This window comes from Enhydra lutris, unplaced genomic scaffold (assembly GCF_002288905.1).
Source record: "Enhydra lutris kenyoni isolate GAN:26980312 unplaced genomic scaffold, ASM228890v2 scaffoldscaffold1, whole genome shotgun sequence".
Taxonomy (NCBI): Eukaryota; Metazoa; Chordata; class Mammalia; order Carnivora; family Mustelidae; genus Enhydra; species Enhydra lutris.
In genome coordinates this window covers 92,363,494-92,390,112 of record NW_019154085.1, presented here as the reverse complement: position 1 = coordinate 92,390,112, position 26,619 = coordinate 92,363,494, and the positions used below count along the sequence as shown (strand labels likewise).

General features: G+C 38.8%; 1 protein-coding gene across 1 annotated transcript in view; it reads right to left on the bottom strand.

Annotated features, from left to right (window-relative positions):
- Nucleotides 1-2,343: 2,343 nt before the first annotated feature.
- The window catches only part of LOC111144366 (neurexophilin 2), a 110,628-nt gene continuing 86,352 nt past the window's right edge, over nucleotides 2,344-26,619 (bottom strand). The window contains exon 2 of the mRNA XM_022498641.1: nucleotides 2,344-3,233. Coding sequence (XP_022354349.1) covers nucleotides 2,490-3,233 — 744 coding nt within the window. The 3' untranslated portion in view covers nucleotides 2,344-2,489. The remainder of the gene's footprint in view (nucleotides 3,234-26,619) is intronic.

Genomic DNA, 26,619 nt, shown 5'->3' with positions numbered 1-26,619 from the left:
GAGTACAATGATTACATTTTCGTTTTTAAAAGTGTCTATTCTTTAACTTTTGAAGAATTTGTAATTGTGTGTAAAGTTAGCTTACATGAATGTCCTTTCCCTCAACTGCAATATTCAAAGGCAAAAATGGTTTTGTAGAAATGTATGCATTTGCATGTTTAAATGGGATCTGATTTATATTGTGCCAAGTACCATTACTGGCAATTACATAGTCTTTGAAATGAAATTATGACTTAAAAATGTATGTGGCATATGTTCTACTCCAATTAAAAAAATATGCCTAGGGAAACTTTCTTTTCTTTTTTTTTTTTTTAATTCCACAAACCCTGCTAAAATCTAAGAATTGTGTAAACCGATCTCCATTTTTACCCTTTGCATGGATATGTTTATATTACTCAACATTTGAACATCAGAGAGTTCTTAACCATATTTCATGTTGTAATAATAATAATAATAGTAATTAATATCAATCATAATAGAACCTCACACTCATAGAGGTCTCATCAGGTTTCAGGCTACATGCCAAGTGCTTTATATGAATTATCCTTTTATTCTACATTAATGTCTTCATAGTCAAGGTGCTTTGTTTAATATATACATAAGGAAAATCATAATGCTCACTTGGGAATATGTGCGCACGCGTGCACACACACACACACACACACACACACACAAAACCCTTGTGAGAACAAAACCAAGAAGAGTCTTAAAAAAACAAGAACCCTGAAGTCATGTGACAGATTTAGCAAATTCTTTTTATTTACATAGAAATGTGTACACATACTTTCTCTGTACACAGAAAATTCTAAGTATATATACATATATGGTTCCCATATATTTTACAATAAATAGTATTTTAATCCTGTCTATAGATGAAAATAAAAGGATGCCTCAAAATATTTCACACCAACCACAAAATTACGAAAGCACCTGATGAACTCAGAGCAAAAATTTCAAGCCTGTACTACCACACACTAAGCCTAGTACATTTTTTTTTTACAAAAGACAAAATCAAACACTGTACAGAGATCACCAGTAAACAGAAAGGAATGGAGATGCAAAATAGAGAACAGAGCTGTTGGCTCTTCAAACAATGTAGAAAGAGCATTTTTGTTGGTTAGACTTGTCTTCTTTAAGTTTAATGTTTTACTTCAACTGGTATTTTACAGATAAGGGGGCAAAAGTGAACACCTACTGTAAAAAGAGTAACCTTTCCATGAGTCTTACGAGTTCTAGAAACCTTATTGCTGGCCAGCCAGACCCTCTTTCTGTGTTGATGCAAAGATCATTCACATCTATGTTGCAGGATACCTGTCCACACTCCCCGCCCCACTCCCCCCGAGAAAAGATGGCAATGACTCCAACTGTGAAGCCGCTTTCATTTGGAAGTGATTTCAAAAGCCTGGTGAGTCAGGTTGTTGACACTTAATCAGTCATGTTTAAATATACTCTTTATCTCCAGGTAGTGTTTGATCCCCCACTCAAATAATTAACTAAACGCAAAGAGGACTTAATCTGGGAGGCTAGAAATAATGAATCCATAATCCTGGAATTTTGTCAATCCACTTCCAATTATTTTCTCTGCTCTTGCCTAGGGAACAAAATCACTTTCTCTCAATTTCAGAGTTGTTCTATGTGTGTATATAAACTCACACTATCAAAAGAATAGCATGAAGTTATAGGTTATAGGGTAGAATGCAGATTTTATGGTATTTTTGGCAATTTCATGGCATTGAATTTGGCAAAAGAATCTAAAAACATCATGATCTTCATGATTGTGGGACTGAAAATATATTCGGGTTCGCTTTCCCAATGCCCCAATATTACTACTCAGATGAGAATCCTAAAGATGGTGGCCAACCCAGGACTAAGTGTTTAAGTCTCATCCCAGCCTAGCTCAGATAATAATGTGTTTAGTTCCACTGTGGCACTGTAACCTCACACATGAGTTTTGAAACAAATTTTACCCCTTCATCTCTCATATCAAAAACAGCACAGATGTGGGGGAAAGGACGGAGATAAAAAAAGAATTCAATGTCAGAAATGTGATTCATCTATCAAATGCAATCTTTTCAGTTACTTTACTGAATCTGCTATTTTTAAGGTAACCTTCCAAAACAAATTTCAAAGGCAGGCTCATTTTAAGAGCAATGTTTATCACATGCATAATTCTGTTCTTTTTCGTTACATGTTTCTACCATTGATGTTGATTTTAGAGAAACAACAATATTTCTAGGACTTAGCCATCCTACATGAAAGCCATGGCTTCATACACAGTTTGACTTTTCAGATTAAGGTATGAGCGAAACAAACACATTTCACATTTAAAGATGTTTCTTTTTCTTTTTTTTAATTTGAAAACCTAATAGGGAACTAAGGTTCACTGCCAGAAACAAAAGGGATCCTTTACCACGAAGAGTTGGCCTTGGTTCTTGGTCATTCTAATGAGATATGTATTCACCCCTCATTTATATTACTGTTGGAAAGATTCAGCCAGAAGATAAATATGGAGTCTCACTATGGTAATTGTAGTCAGGACAGACTTTTTGCACAAGTTTATAATCAACACTGTAAAAGGCAATGTAAATGCAAATGACCTTGAAGGGTTTGGAACACAACCAAGACACATGGCTCTGAGTCTGCTCCTGGTAGCAGATCTTCGATGGGTCAAAGTTGCACAGGGCAGTCTTCTTCGCCCGGTCTGTTTTTTCATATTCAATGCGACAATTGAAAGATTTGGATTCCTTGGTCTCCAAGGTAGACTGAGGGGAAACTTCAAATTCCACCACTTTGGAGGGGGGTACCAAACTCACTGAAACATTGCCTAGGCCTGTGGAATTATGTCGGAAATAAACACTGAAGGTTCCATTTCCATGGTCAACAATTTTTCCTGTGATGAGGAGATTGAGTTTAACAGTTTTAATGTTGGAATGGAAGTCGCCCCACCCAAACATCTTCTTAAATTTTCCCGTCTTTACTATTGGCCTCCGTTTAGTTCTTGCCAGTGGCTCCTGAACCTCCGTGACATTGGCCAGCCAATCCCAAAAGTTTTCCATGCTGTCCGCATACGCCAAATGTCCAGGCTTTGGGACAGGAGACTGTTTAACAAACAGGCGCAGAGGATTGATGATCCTTGAGTGCACCACGTTTCCAACCAAGGTCCCGGGAGCATCTTTGTCTTCCCAGTCCAGCCCCTCTGTGGCATGCACCGCCTTCTTACTGTCACAGAATAGCTGTTTGAAAAGAAGGAAGAGAATTAAACTTGAGGTTAGGCTTTGAGCACACACACTAAAGCCAAAGCAAAGGGGAAGTGCTTGCAGTATTATTTCAATTCTTGACAAATAGCATTTCACTCACACAGCTGGGCTTAGCGTAACAAGATGAGCCTCTATTCAAGCAATGTTAAAATCGTGAGCACAAAATTCAAATTAGGAAGAAAGTATTTCATTTTAATGGGTTAATGTGGTTTTTGTCCCTGCTTCCTCATATTTATAATACTATCTTTCCAGATTGGAGGAAGTAATATATTTTGGTATCTCATTTGATAAAAACATTCCATTTGTGAGGTCTTCTCTTTCAGGTAGAAGACGACTCCCCAATGCTGAAGGTTTCTACCAAGAAGCTAGAAGCCATCTGAATGCAAAATATTGATATGTCTTTTAAGTATACTTGGAAATATTAAGGGTATTATTATATTCAAAGGCTTATGTCAAATAATTTCATAGCTTTTGATATAATTCCATCTCAACCTCTGTAATAAAAAAAAAGGAGTATGAATAGTAAGAGAAAGTTCTACGAAAGTTTTAGTTGAAAAAAAATTTCAAATTTTGTGGTCCTTACAGAAACAGAAACAAATTGGAAGTGTCTATTTTGAATTAATAACAGACCATAGATTATCCAATAAATTTTATTATAACTGAATTCTATATCCTGAAAGGATTGCTAAGAAAGAATGCAAATTAGTTTTATGGATTCCACAGAATGTGGTTCAGATCACACCTACTGAAACATGGTACTTTATCTGGATCTGATGTTTCTCTTTATTCTTTTTGTAGTGCAAGAGTCCCCATAATTTCTAAAAATCAATTAGTTAAGCCAATATTGATTTTGAGGGACGGAATCATAATATATGAAACTGTTGCCTGGAGTGAATATTTATGGATGAGTTATAAAGTCCGGAAAATAGACGTTTCTAGTGGAAACACAGATAGCCTCTTATCTCTAATGGCACAAACCACACTGGTAATGATTCTCCAGAAAACTGTCAGTGTGATGAAAAGGATGAGAGAGAAATGAAGCTGTATTTATGAACTGTTTCCCCAACGCTTTCAAACTTGGCAAAGCACCTGGTAAAAGTAGTCTCAGATTATTACAAAAATTACTGCTTTCAATCCAATTTTTGAGAAAAAAAAAAAAAAAAAAGACACAGCTTGGATTATAAATATTGTACTCCACCATATGGTAGAGCTTAATAATAACATGAGGTAATCTTCTATAGATTCATGAGAGTTTAGAAGTTTAAGTTCTAGTAGAGCTTTGTGAAAAGTGTTTTCACCTATACCCCAATCCCCTAAGATCACGTTAGAGTCAGAAAGCAAGGACTTCAATGCATGGGTTTTTTCTTTTTGTGTACTTTGGGTGAGGGGTGGGGTAGGGTAGGGTGCATAATATATTTGCCTCTGATTAATTTCCTGATGGCTTTTCTTCTTCATGTCTAGTATTTTTTAAAATTCTTTCCCCTTAAATTACTAAGGTTTGGCAGGAGCGCAAACTGAAACAATGCACAATCTTACTATTTTGAGAACCTAAATCTGTGCTACCTTCTTAGGGGTTTATGTATCCTAAGTTGATACTTCTTTCCTCTGCTGATGTTGAAAGGTGAGTATATTCACCAGGAAAAGAAGAATCCTTACTCTGGATTTCTGGCTCAAAATATTCTGGGTATCTCTGACAGTGTGACTAGCTTTCTGATTTTGGATATTCTTTTTTTTTTTTTAACGTTTTCATTTTTTATTTTTTTTTAAGATTTTATTTATTTTGACATAGAGAGATACAGTGAGAGAAGGAACACAAGCAGGGGGAGTGGGAGAGGGAGAAGCAGGCCTCCCACAGAGCAGGGAGCCTGATGAGGGGCTCGATCCCTCACCTTGGAATCATGACCTGAGCTCAAGGAAGATGCTTACAACTGAGCCACCCACGCCCCTTATTTATTTATTTGAGAGAGAGAGAGAGAGCAGGAGTAGAGGAGGGGGAGGATAGAGGGAGAAGGAGAAGCAGACTCCCTGATGAGTAGGGAACCTGAGGTGGGGCTCAATCCCAGGACGCTGGGATTATGACCCAAGCCAAAGACAGAGGCTTAACCAACTGAGCCACCCAGGTACCCCCTATTTTGAATACTCTTAATTATGATGTGTAAATCTCATTCAAATCCTTTGGTACTTTCCCATGGGGTTCAGTGGTGGCTTCAGTTATGACTTAAGTTCCCTGAAAGCTGACTGAAGATGCCTGGTCCAACTGACATGCCACCCTCTCCCCAGCAAGACGTCCAAGGACACACGGGCAGGTAAGAAACCCCTTCCTGATCAAGGTCCAATTTCTCTTTTCTGTGGTTGTGATTCTTGTTGCCCAGAGTCTACTATCTGTTTTTCATCCATTTCCAGTATTTCATGAGATGTGCTTTGCTTGGTCTATGCTGACAGACCAAGACACACACTTCACTTACTGAGAAGCTTGTCCGTAAGAACTTTACTTCCTGATCTCTACTCCCAGACTTGGTACAACTTACAAACTTCTTTTCTCACTCCTGCCTTCCTTCCTCTCTTTGATAGAGTAAATCCTTTCCAACATTTTCCCCTTCTAAATTGTCTTTTTAAAAAAATCCCAGATCTTACCTTTATACACCATGCTGTCAATCAATGTTTTATTAGCAGGACTAAGACTGATTTTCCATTCAAAAATATTTTTTTTGCTCAGAAGTATGAGAACATTCTTTGCTCCCAGGGGCAACATGATCTTTTTTAGCTCCCTTAAAATGTTTGTTTTACATTATACATTTTCTTGAATTTTTTCTACCTGGATCATTTTTTTCTCATTTACTGCTTGGCCTGATTTTCTCCTTACTTTTCCATTATTGAAAACTTATAAACAGTGAATCCATCATTCAATGACAAGTGAGTTTGCAAGTTAACTGGTATTGGCCTTTTACTCATCATAGATGCCATTATGAGACAGATGTTAAGAAATCCTCTTACCTCTAGGACTTCTGCTATGCTGGTTCTGAGATTATTCAATGGTAATAAGAAAAACAAGAATAATAATACTAAAAAATCATTTACTGAGTGTCAAAAAAATATGAAAACTTTCTTTGTAGTAATTTATGTTATAACAAATTGGCCCAAACGTATTGACTAACCCTAAGAAATTAAAGTGTAAAAACAAAAACAAAAACAAAGTTTATCAAACAGATAACTTATACGCAATTATTTGGTTTTAGAAAGGCTCTTCAACCCTTCAGAAACAATTTTTCCTATGAGAATTTAAAATGTAATTTGACTTTTAAAAAGTATATTCTAACACAATACTCTACAGTTCAAACCCATTCAAGGAGCTCATGATTTTAAGGTAGGCTTATATAAAAACATAATAAAATTTAACTAATAACTCAGGCCTGTAATTGGTCCCTGCTCTTGGGAAAATACTAACAGCATTTTAGATAAAAAGACATTTTTAGATAAAAGACATTTTAGATAAAAAGTAGATATACATATATTTTAATTTTTTTGCTTTGCCCTAGACCATCACGTTACTTTGAAAACAATATTAAACAAGTTGAGAAAAGCTGTGTATAACTTCATCTGTTTATTACTTTATATTTTTTTAAGACTTCATTTATTTATTTAAGAGAGAGAGACAAAGAGTATGAGCAGGGGAGGAGGCAGAGGAACAAGCAGGCTCCCCATTGAGCAAGAAGCTCGATGCTGGGCTCTATCCCAGGACCCTGAGATAATGACCTGAACCAAAGTCAGACACTTAACCAAGTGAGCCGCCCAGGCAGCCGTTTCTTACTTCAAAATACATGACAGTTATCACAAATGCTGATTTCCAAATCTAAATCCAAATCTTAAAAAGTTATCAAATAATGAGAAAAGTGTAATTAAATGGGTAAATATATTGCTAATTGTCCTACAAAGCTGACAATTGTACCTCTTCTCCCAACTCACTGTCCCTTTGGTATAACATATTCAGCATTCCCCCTGGAATATGTTGTTAAGATGAATGCATCACTGCTGAGAGGGTACCCCCTCCTAGACCAGGTCTGCAAAGATGGTTGTATGATCTAAGTCTCCAAGGTTCATGCTTAACCTCAAAGATCTAAAGAAGGATGACTAGGGGTTTAATGAACTATAACCCTGCCCCACACTCATCCATATACTCCCAGTATGGAAGCAGAACGGTGGAAAACGCACAGGCATTCGGTGCCTGATGACCTCGCACCCCTTACTTGAGTGTTTGATGTGAGCGCATTTTCTCACCTATATCTTCCTTGCTGATTGATTGTAAGGACCAAATTTAAAAATTGGATGGAAATTACTGAGCCCAATTTCTGGCAAAAGGCATTCAATGATTGATGGCTCTTGCATGGTCCAATGGATAGTACCATGTTTCCTATTCAAGAACTGTCTTCAAAGGGTTGTATGAACTCTTGGGCCTTCAGGAAGCTGATTAATGGTTAATCAAGCAACTTGTTCAGTGCCATATAATAAATTAGTGACTGAGTAGAAAACACCTTCCTCAACCCTAGAACATCAATCAATCATTTCCTCCTGTTTCCACTCTCACTGGCATCTGAGTCACAGCCAGATCATAGGCACAGGTGAGCTCCCTTTGCCAACAGAACGTGTTTGTGGATCTTTGATTCCAACCTACCGAATGAGTCAGCGAAAGGACATGCTGGGAGAGTCTGGAGGTGGTTCTGAATCTGTTGGCAAACACTCTGTCCAAGGCAATGTTGTTAGACGTTATCTGCAAAACACATGGCTGTATCCCCTTGCTTACTTTTCTATTTGCTGTGGCTTTCCATGGCTATCACTGCTTCCTTTGGTCCCATCGTATTACAATAATAATGCAAAAACATTTAAGCGCAAGCAAGCCCAAAATGGAGTTTCAAAAAAGGGAGAAAAAAAGAGGAATTGCTGTGCTTTATCTGTTTGAACATTCCCTGATTTCCACACATTTATCAAAGTTTAAGTAATTTATGTCTTGGCAGGGTGTATCAATTTCACAAAGCACACACATTAGCGAGATACAATGATATCATATTAGCTTTTTCTGCATCTTACAGAGGAGCTCAAAAAGATTAATAAAAGCTCAAACCTTCATCAATTAAATGAAGCAGGTGGAAGGAAGGGAGTAGAGAAAGAAGACTGTATTTCATTTCAGTTCTTTGTTTTTTGGGGGGGGAAGCTGACAGGTTCAAATCATTCATCATAACAAGCAGGAGTTGAATTTCGCTGATAATTAAATGCATTTTTTCCCAAGAGACAAAGAAGCTGCAATGAATTTTATAGTAGCAGATGTGAGAACTGTCACAAATTATGGAAATAATTTATAAACTAAAAAGCATTTTCCTCTGCAAATACTATATCAGAAGATCCTTTTAAACACTATATCTGTCATATACTTTTCAATAAATGGCTTATTTTAGAGTAATTTTAGCTTTATAGAAAAATTTTGTCATACAGAGAGTTATCAGATACCTAGCATCCCATTTCCTGTACTGCTAACATCTTACGTTATAGTGTCTAGAACCCCGCATTATGGTCATCATGAATCCTTAGGTTTGTCTTGGCTGTGACAGCTTCTTAGTCTTTCCTTTTTTAAAAAAGATTTATTTATTTTTTTATTTGAGAGATAGCAGGGGGAAGGGAGGGACAAAGAACCTCAAGCAGACTCCAGACCGAGCATGTAGCCTGACACAAGGCCACATCCCATGACCCTGAGATCAGGACCTGAGCTGAAACCAAGAGTCTGACACAACTGACTGAACCACCCAGGCGCCCCAGTCTTTTCTTGTTTTTGATGAAATGGTATGTTTTGAAGAGTACTGGTTAGACATTTTGTAGAATGTTCTTCAATTTGAGTTTGTCTGATTTTTGTTCCATGATTACACTGGGGTTATAGGTCGGGGAGGAAATGCCATTTTCATCACTTTATCTCAAGGGCACATGTTAGCAACATACTTCATTACTGTTGATGTTATTCTTTGTATTCTGGGAGAAAAGTTCCTTTTTTCAAAGTTTTCCTTTCAGAATTTTCGTAAGACTTGTTCATTTTTGTTATCATAAGCTTAGTTTAATTCACATCTAATTCAGTGGCACTTGGCTTAGGATTATTATTATTTTTTAAATCAGGTATTCTCAAGCCTTTCAATTTATAACTATTGAATCACTGAATTATCTAAAATAACCTCAGAGTTGTTTAGGAAGTCATATGCTCCTTATAAAGTATTTCAGCAATACTGCATGCTATACATTTGTCCTCGTTATTAGTTATTTTGTTTTTATTTAATATTAATTTCTTAAAAACCTGGGTCCATTTCAGTAACTGAGAGCTCAGTCAGAAGAGCTTATTCTATCAATATCTTACATACAATTAGATGCTGACTGTATCAGGGTCAACTGTCCCTTTTCTCAAGTTTGGAGCTGGCCCACTATACTTGACTCTAGACACCCCCAGTGAGTCTTATCAACTCTGAGATGAGGCTCTCTTGGTGCCTGTTGATCAAGGGGGTATGGAGCTAATGAAAGAAAGCCTCACAAAGGAGCATTCTATATTCATAGTACTCTGGGTGCTAAAGAATCATGAATGCTATGTGCTCTCACTTGGGATCTGGGGACAGTGAGACCTTTGGCATAATTATGAGATAACCCTTTTCTCTATGTCTATCATTGTGACAGCTTTGCTTTTTCTCTGTAGCTGCAAGCTATAGGGCTGAGGAGGGGAGATTTCTTTACACACAGTGTATAACAGAAAGGAAGTGAAGGGCATTTAAAGCTTTGAGCTTCTGGGGTTCAAATTCCATTCAATCTATACCATGCCACTATCTGTCCAGGTAGTTCTATCTTACAGCACTTTGAACAGATGGTGTTTTCATTTGAAGAAATGCCAGCAGAAGAGATCTCTCCACCAGCCCTGCTGTCCCGGTCCAGTGTTTAACAGTTACAACTGACATGTTTATTTTGTTCCCACTAACTCTTCACTGACATGACACCAAGGGAGCAGGAAAGGCTTGAATTTCTTAAGTAATTGAAGCTTAGCACTTGAAGCTCGCTGCTTCTATATATAGTTCTCCTGACTTAGCAAGGCCAGACTGGATGACATTAACATGCCTTGCTTAAGAAAGTAGGAAGCCTGAAACAGCTTGGAAATGTTTCCACAAAAATTACTTTACTTTTGGAGGAGTAAATCAATTGCCTCACTGACTTCTGCCTATACCTGCAGCCGGATGAATGCGACTGGACTCCTTCCCACACTGCATTTGCAAATGACTAGACTGGGAGACAGAATGGGGAGTCCCAAACAAGGCCGTCGATTGTAGAAAAGAATCTGTCGGCACATCCTCCAGCAGCTGAATTTGCCCAAACAGAAAAACTGTTCCAAGAGTGATGGAATGAATGAAAGAAGCAGACACAAGGAATTCAATCAGAATATGTTAAACACCACAGCAGGAAAGGATGAGGCATGGAAATAGCAGTGCTTTGATTTGCTGGAAGGAGTTGGGGTCAGAGCACTGGGATGGTAATCTGGCACCATCACTTATGGTCCCATCATCCTGGGCCAGTCATGACTGTTTTTTCAATGGTAAAACAGTAGAGGCAGGGAGGGTTGGAGTTGAACTTGGGAGAGAAGGAGGTCCTGAGGTAGCAAGTGAATCAGAGTGAGGCCACTCTGTGGGCAGGACACTTATACTGACGTGAGTTCTATAGTCCAGAGGATTGAGAAGACACAGAACCGTGGCCAGAGATTCAAGCTTTCATCTTTAATCACTGACTGAACACCTATTTGTGGGATGCCTTCCAGATGTAGCATTTATGCTCTAGGTATTGGGAGAATGTTGCTCAAGGGGCAGATAAAGTTTCTGCCTTCGTGGGATTTGTAGAAGAGCAGGAAAAAGAAAAATAAATCATACATAAATCTCTCGCTTATTTATGCTTGTCATAAGGGCCAGGAAATTTATCTGTATATCTATATCTATATCTATACCTGTATCTATATCTACATATATCAGCAGAGCAGGAAGTCAAAAGCCCTAGTCCTCAACAGGGAGAGCAACAGCACAGGGAGTAAATAGAACCGTGTAATTAATACCTTTATTCTGATGAGAGAAATGAAATCCAAGATTTACCAGTTGATGATTGATAATGAATGAATCAGTGACAAGAAAACATATTGATCTTGGTATTTATACTCCTTTTTTCCTACTCTAAATTATGTATTGATTTGTTTATAATTACTAATGAGAGTATGATAACATTGTAAGACAATAGTTATATTTCTTCTAGTGAAAGGTTAATTTTTTTCTTTTTCTTTTTCTTCTGCCCCCCCAACTTTATTGAGGTATAATTGACAAACAAAATTGTAATACGTTTAAAGCGTTCCACGTAAGGATTTGATACATGTTGACAGTGTGAAAGGATTCCCAGCACCCACTTAATTAACACATCCCTCACCCCAGAGTTACCTTTTTGTGGGGAGAGGCGAGTGAGAACCCTTAAGAAAGGGTTCTTGGCAAATTTCAATTGTACAACACAGTACTATCTATTACAATCACCAAGCCGTACATTAGATCTAAAGAACTTACCTGTCTTATAACTGAAAGTACATGACCACCTCTGTTAACCATAAGTGGACTCCAACGTTCTCAGCGCTGAGTTCCTGATTAGGAAGTCTAGTGCTCTTAGGTAGCAGCCCTAGCCAGCCTGGGCTTTCACCCTTAAACCTCCTACGAGATGCTGAAGGTTTATAATACCATTGACCCTGGAACAACATGGGTTTGAACTCTGCAGGTCCATTTATATGCAGATATTTTTCAATAAATACCATAGGGTACTGTAAATTAACTTTCTCCTCCTTATGATTTTCTTAATAACATTTTATTTCCTCTAGCTTCCTTATTTTAAGAATGTAGTATACAAGAATATATAACAGTATATAACACATACAACATACAAAATATGTGTTAATCAATTGTTTAGGTTATGGGTGGTAAGTCTTCCAGTCAACAGGTAACTAGTAGTTCAGTTTTAGGGGAGTTAAATGTTGTATGTGGATTTTTGATTGTGTGGAGGTCAGCGCCCCTAACTTACTGTGTTGTTCAAGGGTATACATTCTGTATACATACTGTATACATTCTTAGGTTCTGGGAGAGTCAGGCCTTTGCCATGATTATGTTATAGCTCTTTCCTATAATACTATATAATTAATACAATACATATTAATGCTGATTGATAATGAACTAAGTATGTTCTGGATAAGTATTCTGAAATAAGGTAGGTTTGTCTTTATGTGTCTAGGTGTGTGAAAATATGCTAGTAGACAATAAATTTGGATGATATCTATGATTTTCACAAGAAATACTGATTGTTCTAAATAAAAGGAAGAACAAAACAAATATTTTTTTTTTCACAATCATAGCACTGAAAAGACATCTATACCTCAAGAGGATGTTTTCAGTTTTCTGTGTTTACACTGAATATAAAGTATTTACAACCCATACTGCTTTACCATGAAACACTTGCCATAATATATATAACACACAGTGCACAGATTATATATATTACCTACCATTAACAAGGAAGGCCATACCCTTAACTGTTTTATACTGCACTAAAAATATGTAGTCCTCTGGGGGCACCTGGGTGGCTCAGTGGGTTAAGCCTCTGCCTTCGGCTCGGGTCATGATCTCAGGGTCCTGGCATCGAGTCCCATGTCAGACTCTCTGCTCGGCAGGGAGCCTGCTTCCTCCTCTCTCTCTCTCTCTGCCTGCCTCTCTGCCTACTTGTGATCTCTTTCTGTCAAACAAATAAATAAAATCTTTAAAAAAAAAAATGTACTCCTCTGTCCATTAAAAGAAAAAAAAAATCCGAATTTCCAGGATGAGGCAGAATGAACCAAATTCTCCAAACATGTGGATTTGTACCAAGCTGGGAGAGTTGGCTTTTCCTTAATAACAGAAGTGGCATATGCTACAAGAGATAAATTGATACTGATCTGTACAAATATTTTTTTAAAGGCAGCTGGCTTGCCCTCCCTTGGATATTCTGGAATCATTCATTAATGTTCTTTTCGAGTGACAATCACTGCTAAGTGCCAGTTTGGAAGGAGAACTGGTTTGTTTAATAGCTCTGTTTATAATGTTGTTCATGATGGAATCCATGAAGCTGGCCATTAATTATTTTACTGAGGGTATGAGTTTATGCCAAGAACCCCCAAAGTGACCCCTGCTATATAACTTACAAGTAGCCCACAGATGCCATTATAGTGCTGTATATTATAGAGCCAATAATGAAGGTGGTCTAAAGCCTTATCTTTGTTGCATATATATAGCTTATATAATTGCATTGCTTTAACAATTCTGTCCTGTATCTTGTAGTTAAAACTAAAATGATGACCAGCTCAGCAGAAAATAAAAAAAAAAATCCCTGTCATGATCAAACTCATCATCCCATTAAATTTTTTATTTGTAAAGGAATCTTGGAAAGCATTTTTTTCTGAGTAGAAATTTTACAGATTATTGTCATTGCCGACAAAATAGAAGCAGGTATCTGATGGACAACACACAATGCTATATTGATGATTAGTAGTATGGCTGGCCCTAATGTCATATTTCTGGGGCTCTATTACTGAGCTGTCACAGCAGATTAAAAGAAGAATGACATAAAGGGAATGAAGGATGGTAAGAGCAAACCTGTATCAATATATTAATTGTGCCTATTAATTTTTTGTGGCAATAAAGTGGCATTGTTTCAAAATTCATTTTGCATGTTGAAAAACAAATGATTGCTTAGGAGAAGAAAGCTAAACAGTGGACATCCTTCCTTTCTGCTGAGTGTAGCAAATTCATTTTACCTTCCAGATATCTTTTAATAGCTACCCTTTACATTTTTCTAAATTGATACAGGAACTAACAGGAAATATAAATGTGAAGACAGAAATCTTAGCAGTAAGAGCCAAAAAGCTAGATTGCAATGCTTGGCAGTAGTTTTATTGCTAAGGTTAAATATGGCAATTCCTATTTTATCCTGATGACAGTAATATGGAAAATCAATGACATAACTTCTACAAAAAAATGTACACACACACACACACACACACACAGATACACAGAAATATCATGTGTATAAACACATGCGTGCATGCACATACCCTAATTTCTGTAAATATTTAGGGGAAATGGTGTGAAAGGAAACTTAGATTTCATTTTGTATTAGCAAGCTAAATAAAAGGGGCTCTTAAACAAGCATGAACAGGCTAGAAACAAATATTGAGGATGTCCTGTGGAAGGGGGCTAAGTGTCACGACAAGACCATGCTTCCAGAGTGAAACGGGGTCAGATTGTAGTCTCCATTACTGCAAGTTTTGCAAAGTCAAACAAGGTATTTATTTATTTTTATTTTTTTGATAATATAAGAGAAGAATAGTCCCTTTGCAGTTAAGGAATCAATGCATCAGCATGTGAAGCGGTACTGTCTGTTTTCATCCATGTGTTCTTATGAACCCCACCCAAGTTTTTAATGAGAGAGAAAAGCTTCATGTGATAGGAACACATAAATACTTCTCAAATATAACGCCTGGGAGAAACAACATGAATCTGTGTGTGGGGGGGAGGGTTAAGATTTTATTTATTTATTTGACAGAGAGAGAATACAAGCAAGGGGAGCAGCGGGCAGAGGGAAAGGGAGAAACAGGTTCCCTGCTGAGCAGGGAGCTGGATTCAGGACTCAATCCCAGGACTCTGGGATCATGACCTGAACCTAAGGCAGCCAGTTAACCAACTGAGCCACCCAGATGCCCCGTGAATCTGTGTCTTCACCTCTAAATGCTGGCATTTGAAAGGGAAATTTACAACAAAGGGAAGAACAGTCAAATGAGGAGTGGAAATGCCAGATATCTCTATTTCTATCCCTTTAGGCAGAGTTTCAATGAGGGATGAGGAAACACGGTGTGGGGGGTGGGTACAGAGAGAGACAGGAGATGGGAGTTAGGAGAAGTGCACATGTGCAGGGCTGTGTACTTCACCATCAAATCCTTTTGATATTTCAGTCTTGAGGTACAATTAGTCTGGCAATTAGCATGCACTATCTGTGATGGTTAGTTTTAAAATTTCTTCTTCTTTTTTTTTTTTTTAAAGAACCTTTACACCAGTGTGGGGCTCCGACTCACAGCCTCAAAATTAAGAGTCATATCCTCCACCGTCCGAGCTAGCCAGGCACCCAGTGATGGTTAGTTTTAAGTGTCAGCTCAGCGAGGTGACAGTGTTCAGTTATTCAAACACTAATCTAGGTGTTGCTGTGAAGGTATATTGTCAATGTGGTTGACATTCACAATTAGTTGACCTTCTCTTTTTCAGTTCAAAATGTTCAGTGCTTATTGGTTACCTTCTTTCAACAAACATGACATTTATTCATTTAAAATAAATCTTTAAGTGGTTTTAGATATATAGTTTGGTATTTCACTTAAATGCAAACGTTTACAGTGTACTGGGGATTTTTACATGATTCTACATAAATGTGCTGCTTTATTATGACACAATATAAATGTTTTAGAAAATCAATGATAATTTCCATATGATAAAATATCTATTTCACAAAGAACACAAGTACATTATTACTCATGTAAATGAAACTGATAACAGTGTTAAAATTATTTTTTGCAATAATCATTCCTAATATTTATACTGAGAATTACAGTCTTCATAAATAATTTCATTTGATTCTTACACCTACTTTGTGAGGTGTGGTGGGCAGGAGATAGCCTTGGAGAGCTTATGAGGGGTTGTCTAAGGTCCAAATATTGAAAGGCAGCAATAAATATAGAAATCAGTTTTTTATCAAGTCACTGTTTTTTTCACACTAATACTCTAATGGGTATGACACCAAAAAAACAACTTGATCAACATAATACAAATAATATGATATAAACTATTTACCTTACAAATAAAAAATTTCACTACAAAATCTTTATTCTAGAAAATAAAACTAAGAAAACTAAAGAAAATTAAAGTCAGGTAACCAGATATTTTAATGTATATTTATATTTTCTTCCTATGTAATACAAATGATACATCAATGTGGAGGCTGAGAAAAATTAAGGCCATCCCACCTCAGGTTTAGCCTTAGCATAAGTACAGCCATCTTAGCTCCAGCAGCCATAGACCTCTGTGCCCAAGGGGTGAACTTTCCCTACTTTACTTTAGTTCTAAGGACCCCCACCCTGCTTTGGTTCCAGAAACCCCCACCCTGCTTTAGTAACAGGAACCCATAAATACCCCTGCCTTAACTAAGCTTGGGGTCCAAGTCCCTACTCCGCTGTGTCGGGTATACTTGGGCCCAAGCTTAAGCTTGTTGAAAAAACCCTCATGTGATTGCATCAGTGTTGGCTCCTTGATGGTCTTTCAGAGGCGAAAACTCGGGTACAACAATCTTTTGTATAGTATCTTTAATTACTTTTAAGAAAATACATTGTATTCAGTTGCATAACAGTTTAAATGCTTTAGAAGAAAAAATCTCACTAAGAGTAAAAATCTGGGCCCATTTTCTCTAGACCTCCTCCTTAAACCTTCCACACTTTGTTGTTCCATCATTTGTCATCGAAGTCCAAATCAATTATTTGGATCATTTTGGGCAGAACCAAACTTGTTCTCTGGGATGGCTCCATCCTTGAAGCCCAAGGAGGTCTTGTGGGCTCTAGTCTTTGTATCCATGGCTTTGCCTTCTTTCTTCATCTTGACCCTCCCCTCTAAAGTGCCTTAGTCCAAGCTGGTGACATTTTGGGTGCTATGAATTTCTTAAAAACACATCAGTTTCCTGTGTCATTCACTGGGGTCCAAACCATTAACAAGAACATCCTCCACACATCTTTTCTGGATAACTGTATCTCTATTCTTGGTTTCTGCTGAGGTAGTTGATTGGATCCAGGAGTCATAGACCTAAAGTCTGTAGCAAAAGCACTCACACCTTTGGTGTTCTCCCCAGAGCCCATCATTTGACTCTAAGTAAAGGAGATTATTCTTGTTGTGGGTGGGCATTATCCAATCAGTCGAAATGTCTTAAAAACAAAATTGTGGTTTGCCTGAGGAAGAAGAAATTCTGCCTCAAAATTGCAGCATTAACTCTTACCTGAAAGTTTCTGGGGCCTGCCCTACAAATGTCAGACTTGGCACCCCCACAATTGCAAGAAGCAATCCCTTGAAATATGGCTGTTTAGGTTTCCATTTAGCTACCCATCCACCTGTCTTTTATTTATCATCTCTCTAGCCTATTGATTCGGTATCTCTGGCGAATTCCAATACACTATCTTTTAATTTTAATAATTATGTTCATGTGTAAATATCTTATTTCATGACTCATTTATGCCTCTTGCTTTCTTACATTGTCCACAGAACCCAACAGAGGGGATACTTGATTGTGATTTCATCACAAGTTCAGATTTAGGGTCAAGTGTCTCCATGGTCTCCCAAGAGTAACCTGTGCAAGTTCAAATCACTTCACCTGCCATGTTGTTTGTTATTATCATTATTATTTATTTTTTACTTGACTCTTCCTCTTGTAGACTCCTTGAAGGCAGCTGCTCTGTTTTGCTTGCCTTTATGTTTCCAGTGCTTATCTCAGTGTTTGGTTCACAGTAAGTGCCCAATGAAAGCTGAGTACATAAATCTGACCAGCAGTGTGTAACATCCTGGACCTTTCACTACTTTTTATTTCCTTAGGCTTTACTCTTAGGCCACTTTGGAAAATGTTCTAAATCCTAAATAAAATGGAGTCGATAAAGTAGTCAAGGAGAAAAAGTAGTGGAGACAGGGAAAGAAGAGTTACACATTGGGAGAATGGAACTGAATAAGCAGAAATGATAATGTGATAGAGGAAGAATGAAAATTAAATGGAAAAAAAATTCAAAATAATATTTGAAAGGTTTGGCAGGAATTAATGAAAAACTTAATTTACAGAGTATTATTAAAAAAAAAAAAAAAAGACTGTATTCTATTACTCTCAAGGGGTACTTATTCCCATGACTGTCTTCCCCCTAGAAGCGGAGATTTACTTACAGATCTCTACTGTTAGCCCCAACTTAACTTGGAGTTCAAGATTTATGGATCTAGCTTTCTAATAGACAGGTTCACTTTAAAGAAGCATAGTCAGGAGAAAAGCAGGCAGGGACAAGGGGCCCTGTCCTAAAAGGAAAACTACCCTTAAAAAGAAAAAGATCGCATCCTGTTATTCTAGGCTTTACTCAGTGCTACAGCCTTAAGTCTTCCTACTAGGAGGCCTTACAACATGTATTTAAAATAATGGAAGGGAATGGTCTTGGGTGTTTTTACCCAGGCCCAGGGGCCTGCTGAATAGCCAGTGGGATATTTAAACAAAGTGCTTGATTTAGTGGCCTGTGGCTGGAAGGTGCACCTTAGGGCAGTGGGGCCACCACCCCCTTGATCCTAGAGGCTACAGAAACACCACCCTGGAAGGAGCCCTCCATCTCTCCCACTTGAACAACCACCTGGTAAGTAGATGACAGAGACGTGGAGGGTTAATCAGATTAAAAGAGCCCTCATCAAAGAGCCCATAAAACATCCTAGATTTAAATATCAAATTGTCAATGCTTCAAGTCCCCTCCCTCTTCTGGAACTTTGTACTCTCAATAAACTCTGCTTTGCTCCCCACCATTCTCCCTCTGCTCTACCTCTTCGTTCTTCTAAAGGGCACAACCAAGAACCACGGGCACTAAAGGAAAAGAAATCTTGCAACAACTTTAGCCATGGAAAATACACACCAGTTTATAAAACTGAAAAACATAATATGATTCCTTTGTGATAGTGTAAGTAGCAGTTAAAGATAATGCCGATAGAAGGTTTTTTTAATGGGCGGTGGTCAAGGGAGCTCTTTGTTACAACTCAAATGAGTACAACATTGCTTCAGATAGTCTCTACTGGGCTGAAGTTGTACTGGCAGGGCCCCGAGGGCTTTCGTACAATTGCAAACGGACAACTTTCAGTCATCTGATACTGGCTAAGATCACTCATGCCTTCTTTCTCTGTGTCTGAAATCATTTGCAAATGGGATCAAATCAAAGTCTTTTCTGTCTCTCTGGCAAACGCTTGAGTAGCCTTCCCTCTGTTCTCTCCACCTCCTTCTCCCAACATGTGGTTCAGAAGTCCTGGGATCAGGAGCTGGTTCAGGCCCACAGACAGTGGCCCTGGCTCTCTCTTGTCAACACTTTCGGTCAAGCCACACCCATCAGGTATCCGGCCTGGTGCATTTTCTAAGATCTACTGGGATCTGATTGTGAGCCTTTAAAAAGCTCCCTGTTACCTAAATCGATGCCTTCACAATTACAAAGCAGTGGAATGTGTTGTGTTGTTTTGTTTTTTTTTTTTTTTTTGCCTCAAAGTAAGCTTTGGTAGAATTTTAATACATACAAGAGACGCCAGTGTTATTTACTAATGCAATTATATGTGAGTTCAAATGTGTAACAATTCTTATAAACTTCATGAATGAGAGTAATAAGGATCTTACACATATTACTTGAAATCAGAGGAAGTAGATGAGTACTATAGTCATATCAGCTTCAGAAGAGCTCATGGCAACATCTCCACCATAGAGTGTCTTCGACAATCAGTGGACCTGGTCATTCCCCACCCCAATTAAGAATAAAAATTGAGAACTAAGTTATCTTCATTCTTTGTTGAGAGCCTTTTCTAGTATCCTTACAGATTATTAAGTGAAGACCCAGAAGTAGTGTGGAGATGGGAACTTGGTGGGCCCACCATTCTACTCCTATAATAGTGCCTGAGTTGGTTGGTGTCCCTTCATTAGGCTGAATTATCTTAAGATACAGACATTTTCTTATCCTTCATTCTATTCTCAAAGCCCCGCATTTATTTTATGTCTAAAGTGCACTAGTAAGCATACATTGCTGAAGAAGTGTAATCCTTCATATAAAGTGCCAATATAATTTCAACAGTAACAGAATGACTCGGTTAAGTTTTCCCAGGAGACTTTGTATATTGTAAAATCATTCCTGGACTGTACCCAAATGACCATATAACATTTTTAGATAATCGGGAATCAAATTCAAAAAGTTTAACTGTCTGTGGTTTTGTAGGGGACCTGGAGACAAAAGCCACACTTACAGAAGGAACAGAATGGGATGCTACAAATAATATTTGATGGGATCCTAGCCACTCTGGCCCTTGGAGACTCAAGCATAATCACAGCCTCTGGGATCCAGCAGAAGACAAGCATTGTTAGGCTTAGCTGAGGAATACTGTCAGATTAGGAAGGGATCTGGAAAACGGATGTTGTGGCTTCCTCCGTTTAATTAGGGAAAGGGAAAAGACTTCTGTGAAGAGTGTCCTCTAGTGACAAGGGGAGAATTAGTGCAGCATCCACTGAATTGCTAAGGAGAGAATATACTTTTCTAGAAGTGTCCCTGTCAAATAAAGGACGAGAGAAAAAGATACTTAGGTAAGTTACAGTGTTGTGGAGAGATCTGATTTTTTCAGACTAAAAGTGCTTTGGACCTGAACCACATAGGTAAACGTTCCATTTCTCACTGTACTACACTTGGCTTTTGTAGACACCTTTAACAATCTATTAAGTAAGTCAGAATACTTAATAACCAGTGGACAGCTTCCCGATGTGTTATTGGGAAAGAGGAACAACCAGTGATTCACTGGGTCTTTACATACAAGTATTAAGAACTAATCAACCTGTTAATTAAACTTGGTTCAGATTGGTGCTTATTGAGCAACTATGATGTAAAGACCACTTGGGGAACATTCCCTCATTAAGAACTTGCAGTGAAATGGATGGGTAGCCTGAGGTGGTAGCAGAGGGAGGAAGTGGTTAGAAAGCAAATATCCAGAGACTGAGAAACTTGAAATGTGAACCTATCCTCAACAGTTCCCATCCCTTATTCAATAACTGGATCGTTGTGCTCATTTCCTTTCTGAGTTCCTTCTTCAAACATATTCTCCTCCCTTTGCTGCCTTATCTTTCCCACCTGGGGCATCTCCCTCCCTCCAAAATTCAACCCAGATCCTTGTGTTATGCTTGAAGCCTTCCCCTGTCTTCACCTTTCCCCATCTAATTTATCACTAATTCCTGTATTCTGTTCTCAAATCTATTTTATTTTATTTTATTTTGAGAGAGAGAGAGAGAGAGAGAGAAAGCAAGAGCACAGTGGGGGAGCAGAGGGGAGGGAGAGAGAGAATCTCAAGCAGACTCCCTGCAGAGCGTGGAGCCTGACTCAGGGCTCGATTTCACAACCCTGAAATCATGACCTGAGCGACATCATGATTTGGGACATTTAACTGACAGAGCTACTCGGTGCCCCCAAATCTATTTTAAATATGTATCCCTCTCTTCACTTCTGCTGTCTCCTCCATCAACAAGGTGATCTCGCTCCTGGACACCTTCAGAATCGCCGGTGTCCAATCTTGACCTTTCACTCATTTTCTGCATGGTGACAATTATACAACCAGGCCATGTTCCTCCACAGTACAAACTTGTCAGCATATTCCACTGCATTAAGAATAAAATTCAGACTTCTCAAATGGTGAGCAAAGTCCTCTGGTTATGGCTCCTTTTGCCTTTCCAATGTGCATTCCACTTTCTCCTGTGCAGATGCCTTCTGTCTACTCTTGAAAACCAACAGAGAACTTTGCTCATGGTCTTTATCGTAAGACATAATAATATTCTGACTCATGTTGCCTTCTCTCACTAGACTACAAGTTTACTTTGGGTCTCCTATTACATGTATTCCACACACATTTCAGGCGCACCTGCACTGCAGCCACTCGGTTGGGCAATGAGGTACAGTGGTGAGTAAGACAGTCATGCTCCTACTTTCTGGAGTGTGGTGTCCAGTGGGGGAAGACCGAGATGAAATTTATAAGCAAATGCATTTACAAAATAAATGCAAGCTGGGGGAGTGGGTAGCCGAGAGAAGAAAACCAACAGAAGATGCACCAGAGAATAGGGTTAAGTGTCTCTAGAGGGGGTGGCATTTAAGCTCACGTGGACAGAATTACAGGGACAGTGCAGAAGGAGTGCTTTGGGCAGAGGGTTCAGAGTCCAGCTTGTGAAAGGCCTTATGACCAGATAAAGCTCGGAGAATTCAGGAATTATATGGAGGCAGCTAGCGGCAGGAGAAAGGGCATGAGGTGATTTTGGAGAAACAGGCAAGGGAAGGGTCAAGTCATTTGGGCATCAAGTTGAGCATCTTGCTTGTAGGAAGTGTTTAGTAAATATTTGTTGAGTTTTCATGAAGTGACTATACACCAACTACAAAATTCTACAGGTTTAAGAAATTGAGATCCTTAAAATTAAGAAAAAAAATCGAGAACTAAGTTCTCTTCATTCTTTGTTAAGAGCCTTTTCTAGTATCCTTATAGACTTTTACGTATAAATGAAGACCCAGAAATAGTTTGGAGATGGGACTACTCAGCATCTGCAGAGGACAACGCCAGCTTCTATCAGGCACACACTGAACGTGACTGACATGCAGGAATCAACAGTCTTTTATCAGAATGTGTGACAGTGAGTGAGTTTCCCAGAGTCTATCCACACTCTTAACGCAAATGCTGTTCTCTGCCTGAAAGCTCCCTCGTCCTTTAATTCTTCTGGGCTCTTTATGCCCTGTGTTTTCTCTATCAGGGAAACCTTTCCCCACAATTGGGACCAAATTATAACTCTCTAATATATGCACTCTTAGAACAGGCAGGGATCAAGTCGAACTACTCTGTTTGAGAGGCTGTGTGTAGACACTCTGAAATTACATGGTGAGGGCAAAGAGCCCAGTTGAGGCCAGACTTCCAAGTCCCCTTCATGTGAGTAAAGCCATCCTGAGCTCTTCAGAGCTGTTCAAGTGCTACGGGGTACCTCCAAGGGATCCCAGTAATTGCTACTCAAAGCAAGAGACTCCATCAACTAAGCCCTGTCCAAATCTTGGATCCACGAGATCATGAAATATAATAAAATGGCCGTTGCCTTAAGATTTCCACAAATTTTGAGGCTTTTTAAAAAAAATTTTATTCATTTATTTGACAGACAGAGATCACAAGTAGGCAGAGAGGCAGACATAGAGAGAGAGGGGGAAGCAGCCTCCCCGTTGAGCAGAGAGCCCGACACGGGACTCGATCCCAGGACCCTGAGATCATGACCTGAGCTGAAGGCAGAGGCTTAACCCACTGAGCCATCCAGGTGCCCCAGGATAGTTTTTTTATGCAGTTAATAAGGGAAACATGGAGGGCATGTCTAAGTCTGTGAGCGGAAAGAGTAGGAGCCACAGGTGCAAGCACTAAAAAGATAATCGGAGCTTTGTCCTGCAGATGAGGTTGTGTGTGTGGAGGGACCTGCAGCCTTAGCCTGGGTGATTCAGCTGGAGTCAGTCTGATTTACCGATCCCACACAGAGCCTGAGGACTTTCCTAAACTCTGCTTCTAGGATTTCACAGTCATCATTGGGGCGGTTCCAGAAAAGTCCAGACTCAATCTGGGGCTCACCTAAATATAACCACCTGAGTCCAGACTGCTGGTATGACTTCCATAAGACATGTGCCTACCACCAAGGAACGGATGCTAGCTCCCGCCAGCCAGTGCAGTTTTGGTCAATTTACATATTTCAAGGATATTCAAGAAACATGTAAGACAAACTCCAATGTTAAGTAACCATCCCTCTGTTTTCTTTTGCTTATGAATTCCTAGGTAGCTTGGGTCTTAATCAGTCACCTTTTTGCCCTGAAGAGGATTCATAAAGGTTAATTCTGCATGGATATCTAAAAAGAAGAAAATGATCGAGTATATATTGTTAAGCCAGGTCAGCAGAAACCAGGTAAAATTCAGGATCGTTGGTTTTTATTTATTTATTTATTTAATTTTTTTAAAGATTTTTATTTATTTACTTGACAGATCACAAGTAGGCAGAGAGGCAGGCAGAGAGAGAGAGGAGGAAGCAGGCTCCCCACTGAGCAGAGAGCCCGATGTGGGGCTCGATCCCAGGACCCTGGGATCATGACCTGAGCTAAAGGCAGAGGCTTTAACCCACTGAGCCACCCAGGTGCCCCTATTTATTTAATATATACTTACAACAGACATCATTTTTTACAGGGCTTATTTGATCTTTAATAGATCTCACTCCTCATCTTGTTATGACCTAATTCTGAAAAGTGGGTGCTTCATAATATTTGGAGATTTGCAATATTTATAAAGGAATCATATTTATAGAGGGCGCTAGCAGAGGAAAAAGCAATTAGAAGAGGCCTGGTTTCTTAAGTCAGTTGTCAGAGTCCCAAGAAAGTCTTTTTCAAATAAGCTCAAGTTTCCCCCTCTTAACAAAGTGTATGTAGGTTGCATTTCCATTTCAGGGATATTTCTTAAAAGGTGATTCAAGCAAGGAATTATGATTAATAACATTTAAAAATCTTCCTGTTTCTTTTCCATTGTATCTCCTTTTTACTATCTTTGCTTGATTTGGTTTCATGAATGTACTTATGCTTCTCATACTTTGTCTCTCAACATAGCTCAAGCACGTACGGGTAGTTACCTGCTCTGTCACCACGGTCAACAAAAAGGGGGCTAAAAAAAATAGAAATCACCCACTTCTTAACCACCTAGGCACCTGTAGGAGAGAACTCACTATTACAAAAGTGTGAGTGTTTCTCTATTACTGGCTTGTGGTCAAGTTAAAAATTTAAGGTAAGGGCTATGCTTGTGAGTACACTGGGTCAAATATGCTGAAGATTAATTCAGATGCTCCAAGAGCATGCAAATCAACAGAATTTGAGATTATGCTCTGAGATAACTGGTGAGGATCAGGAAAAGCATATTCAAAACTCACAAGTCCTATCACCTAGCTTATTATGTGCACCTCTGAAGCATCTTCTACCAACTAGTGAGAAGGTGTTTCCATATAATGTATAAATTCTTGATTGTGGCCAATTCTTGATTTCTTTCTCCCCAACCCCTCTCTCTTTTGCATCAAAGGTGTGACTGTCTCTAAACAGTGAGCCATGTATGAGGTTTTGGTATATCTCAAGGGCTGTCCAACAGAAGCCAGGTGAGATTTATAGTGGTTTGCCCTAGGTCTAAGTATGGAGACAAGAGATAGGCAGATCATGGTTTGGTAAAAGGAAGGCATTTCTAACCAGAGGACTGCCCCCCAATAGAACAGCTCCTATGAGAGTGTTATGGGTTGGATTGTGTCCATGGGTTATGGGTTATGGGTTCAGCATGTCCAACCCATGCTGAAGTCCTAACTTCCGGTACCTGTGAATGGGATTTTATTGCAAATAGGGTCTTTGCAGATATAATCAAGTTAAAATGAGGTCATTAGGGTGCACCCTAACCCAATATGACTGGAGTCTTTATGAGAAGAGAAGAAAAAACACACAGGTAAAACTTGGGCAGGCAAAGACACACAGATGCAATCTCTCAAGCTGGAGGCAGAATTGGAGTTCGGCTGCCACTGGCCAAGGAACCCCTGAAGCTACCAGAAGGTGAAGCAGGCAAGGGAGCATCCTCCCGCAGAGGCTTCCAAGGGAGCTTGCTCTTGCCAACACCCTGATTTCAGACCTGGAGGCTGCAAAGCCCTACAGAGTCCATTTCCATTGTTCTAAGCCACCCAGTTTGTAGCACTTTTTTTATGGCAGCCCTAGAAAACCAATGCAGACAGTGAATTCCTCTGTCCTCATCGCTCCAGATGTTAAAGCAGAATATCTGAGGTTGTAAGGGAAATCCATAAATTAACTAAGCATTACCTGAAACAAACTTTATGATTTTTCCAGTCTCTAATTACCTTCATTTTTAATATGCTTTCCTATGGCCTGTCAACGATACTGGATACTGGAGGCTCTGAGATTATAAAGCTACTATTACCGTTATTACTTAAAATGGTTGCCGAAGTTCTGACCAATTCAGTAAGGCATAAGGGAGGTAACTGGAAAAAATCCTGGTAATGAAATGACTACATTATCACTAGTTGCTGAAAAAAAATAAGTTGCATAAGTAAGGAATCCAAGGGGATCAAATGAAAAGGATTCAAAATTGATATTAGTCCAACAAAGTAGCTAGATAAACAATTAATAACAAAAATAAATAATTTTCTATATTTTAGTATTAAAAGTACTAGAATGTAATTTGAAAAAGATGCTGATCATGATAGCAACATCAAGTTTGACACATGTAGAAATGGCTTTAACAGGAAATATCTAGGACTTCTATGGGTAAATTTACAGAACTCTACCAAGAGAAACGAGTTCTCTTGTTTCTTTATGTGTCCAAACAAGTGGACACATAACATGTGCTTGACTGGGAAGAATGGATTGTGTGAGGACATCACTTCTGGC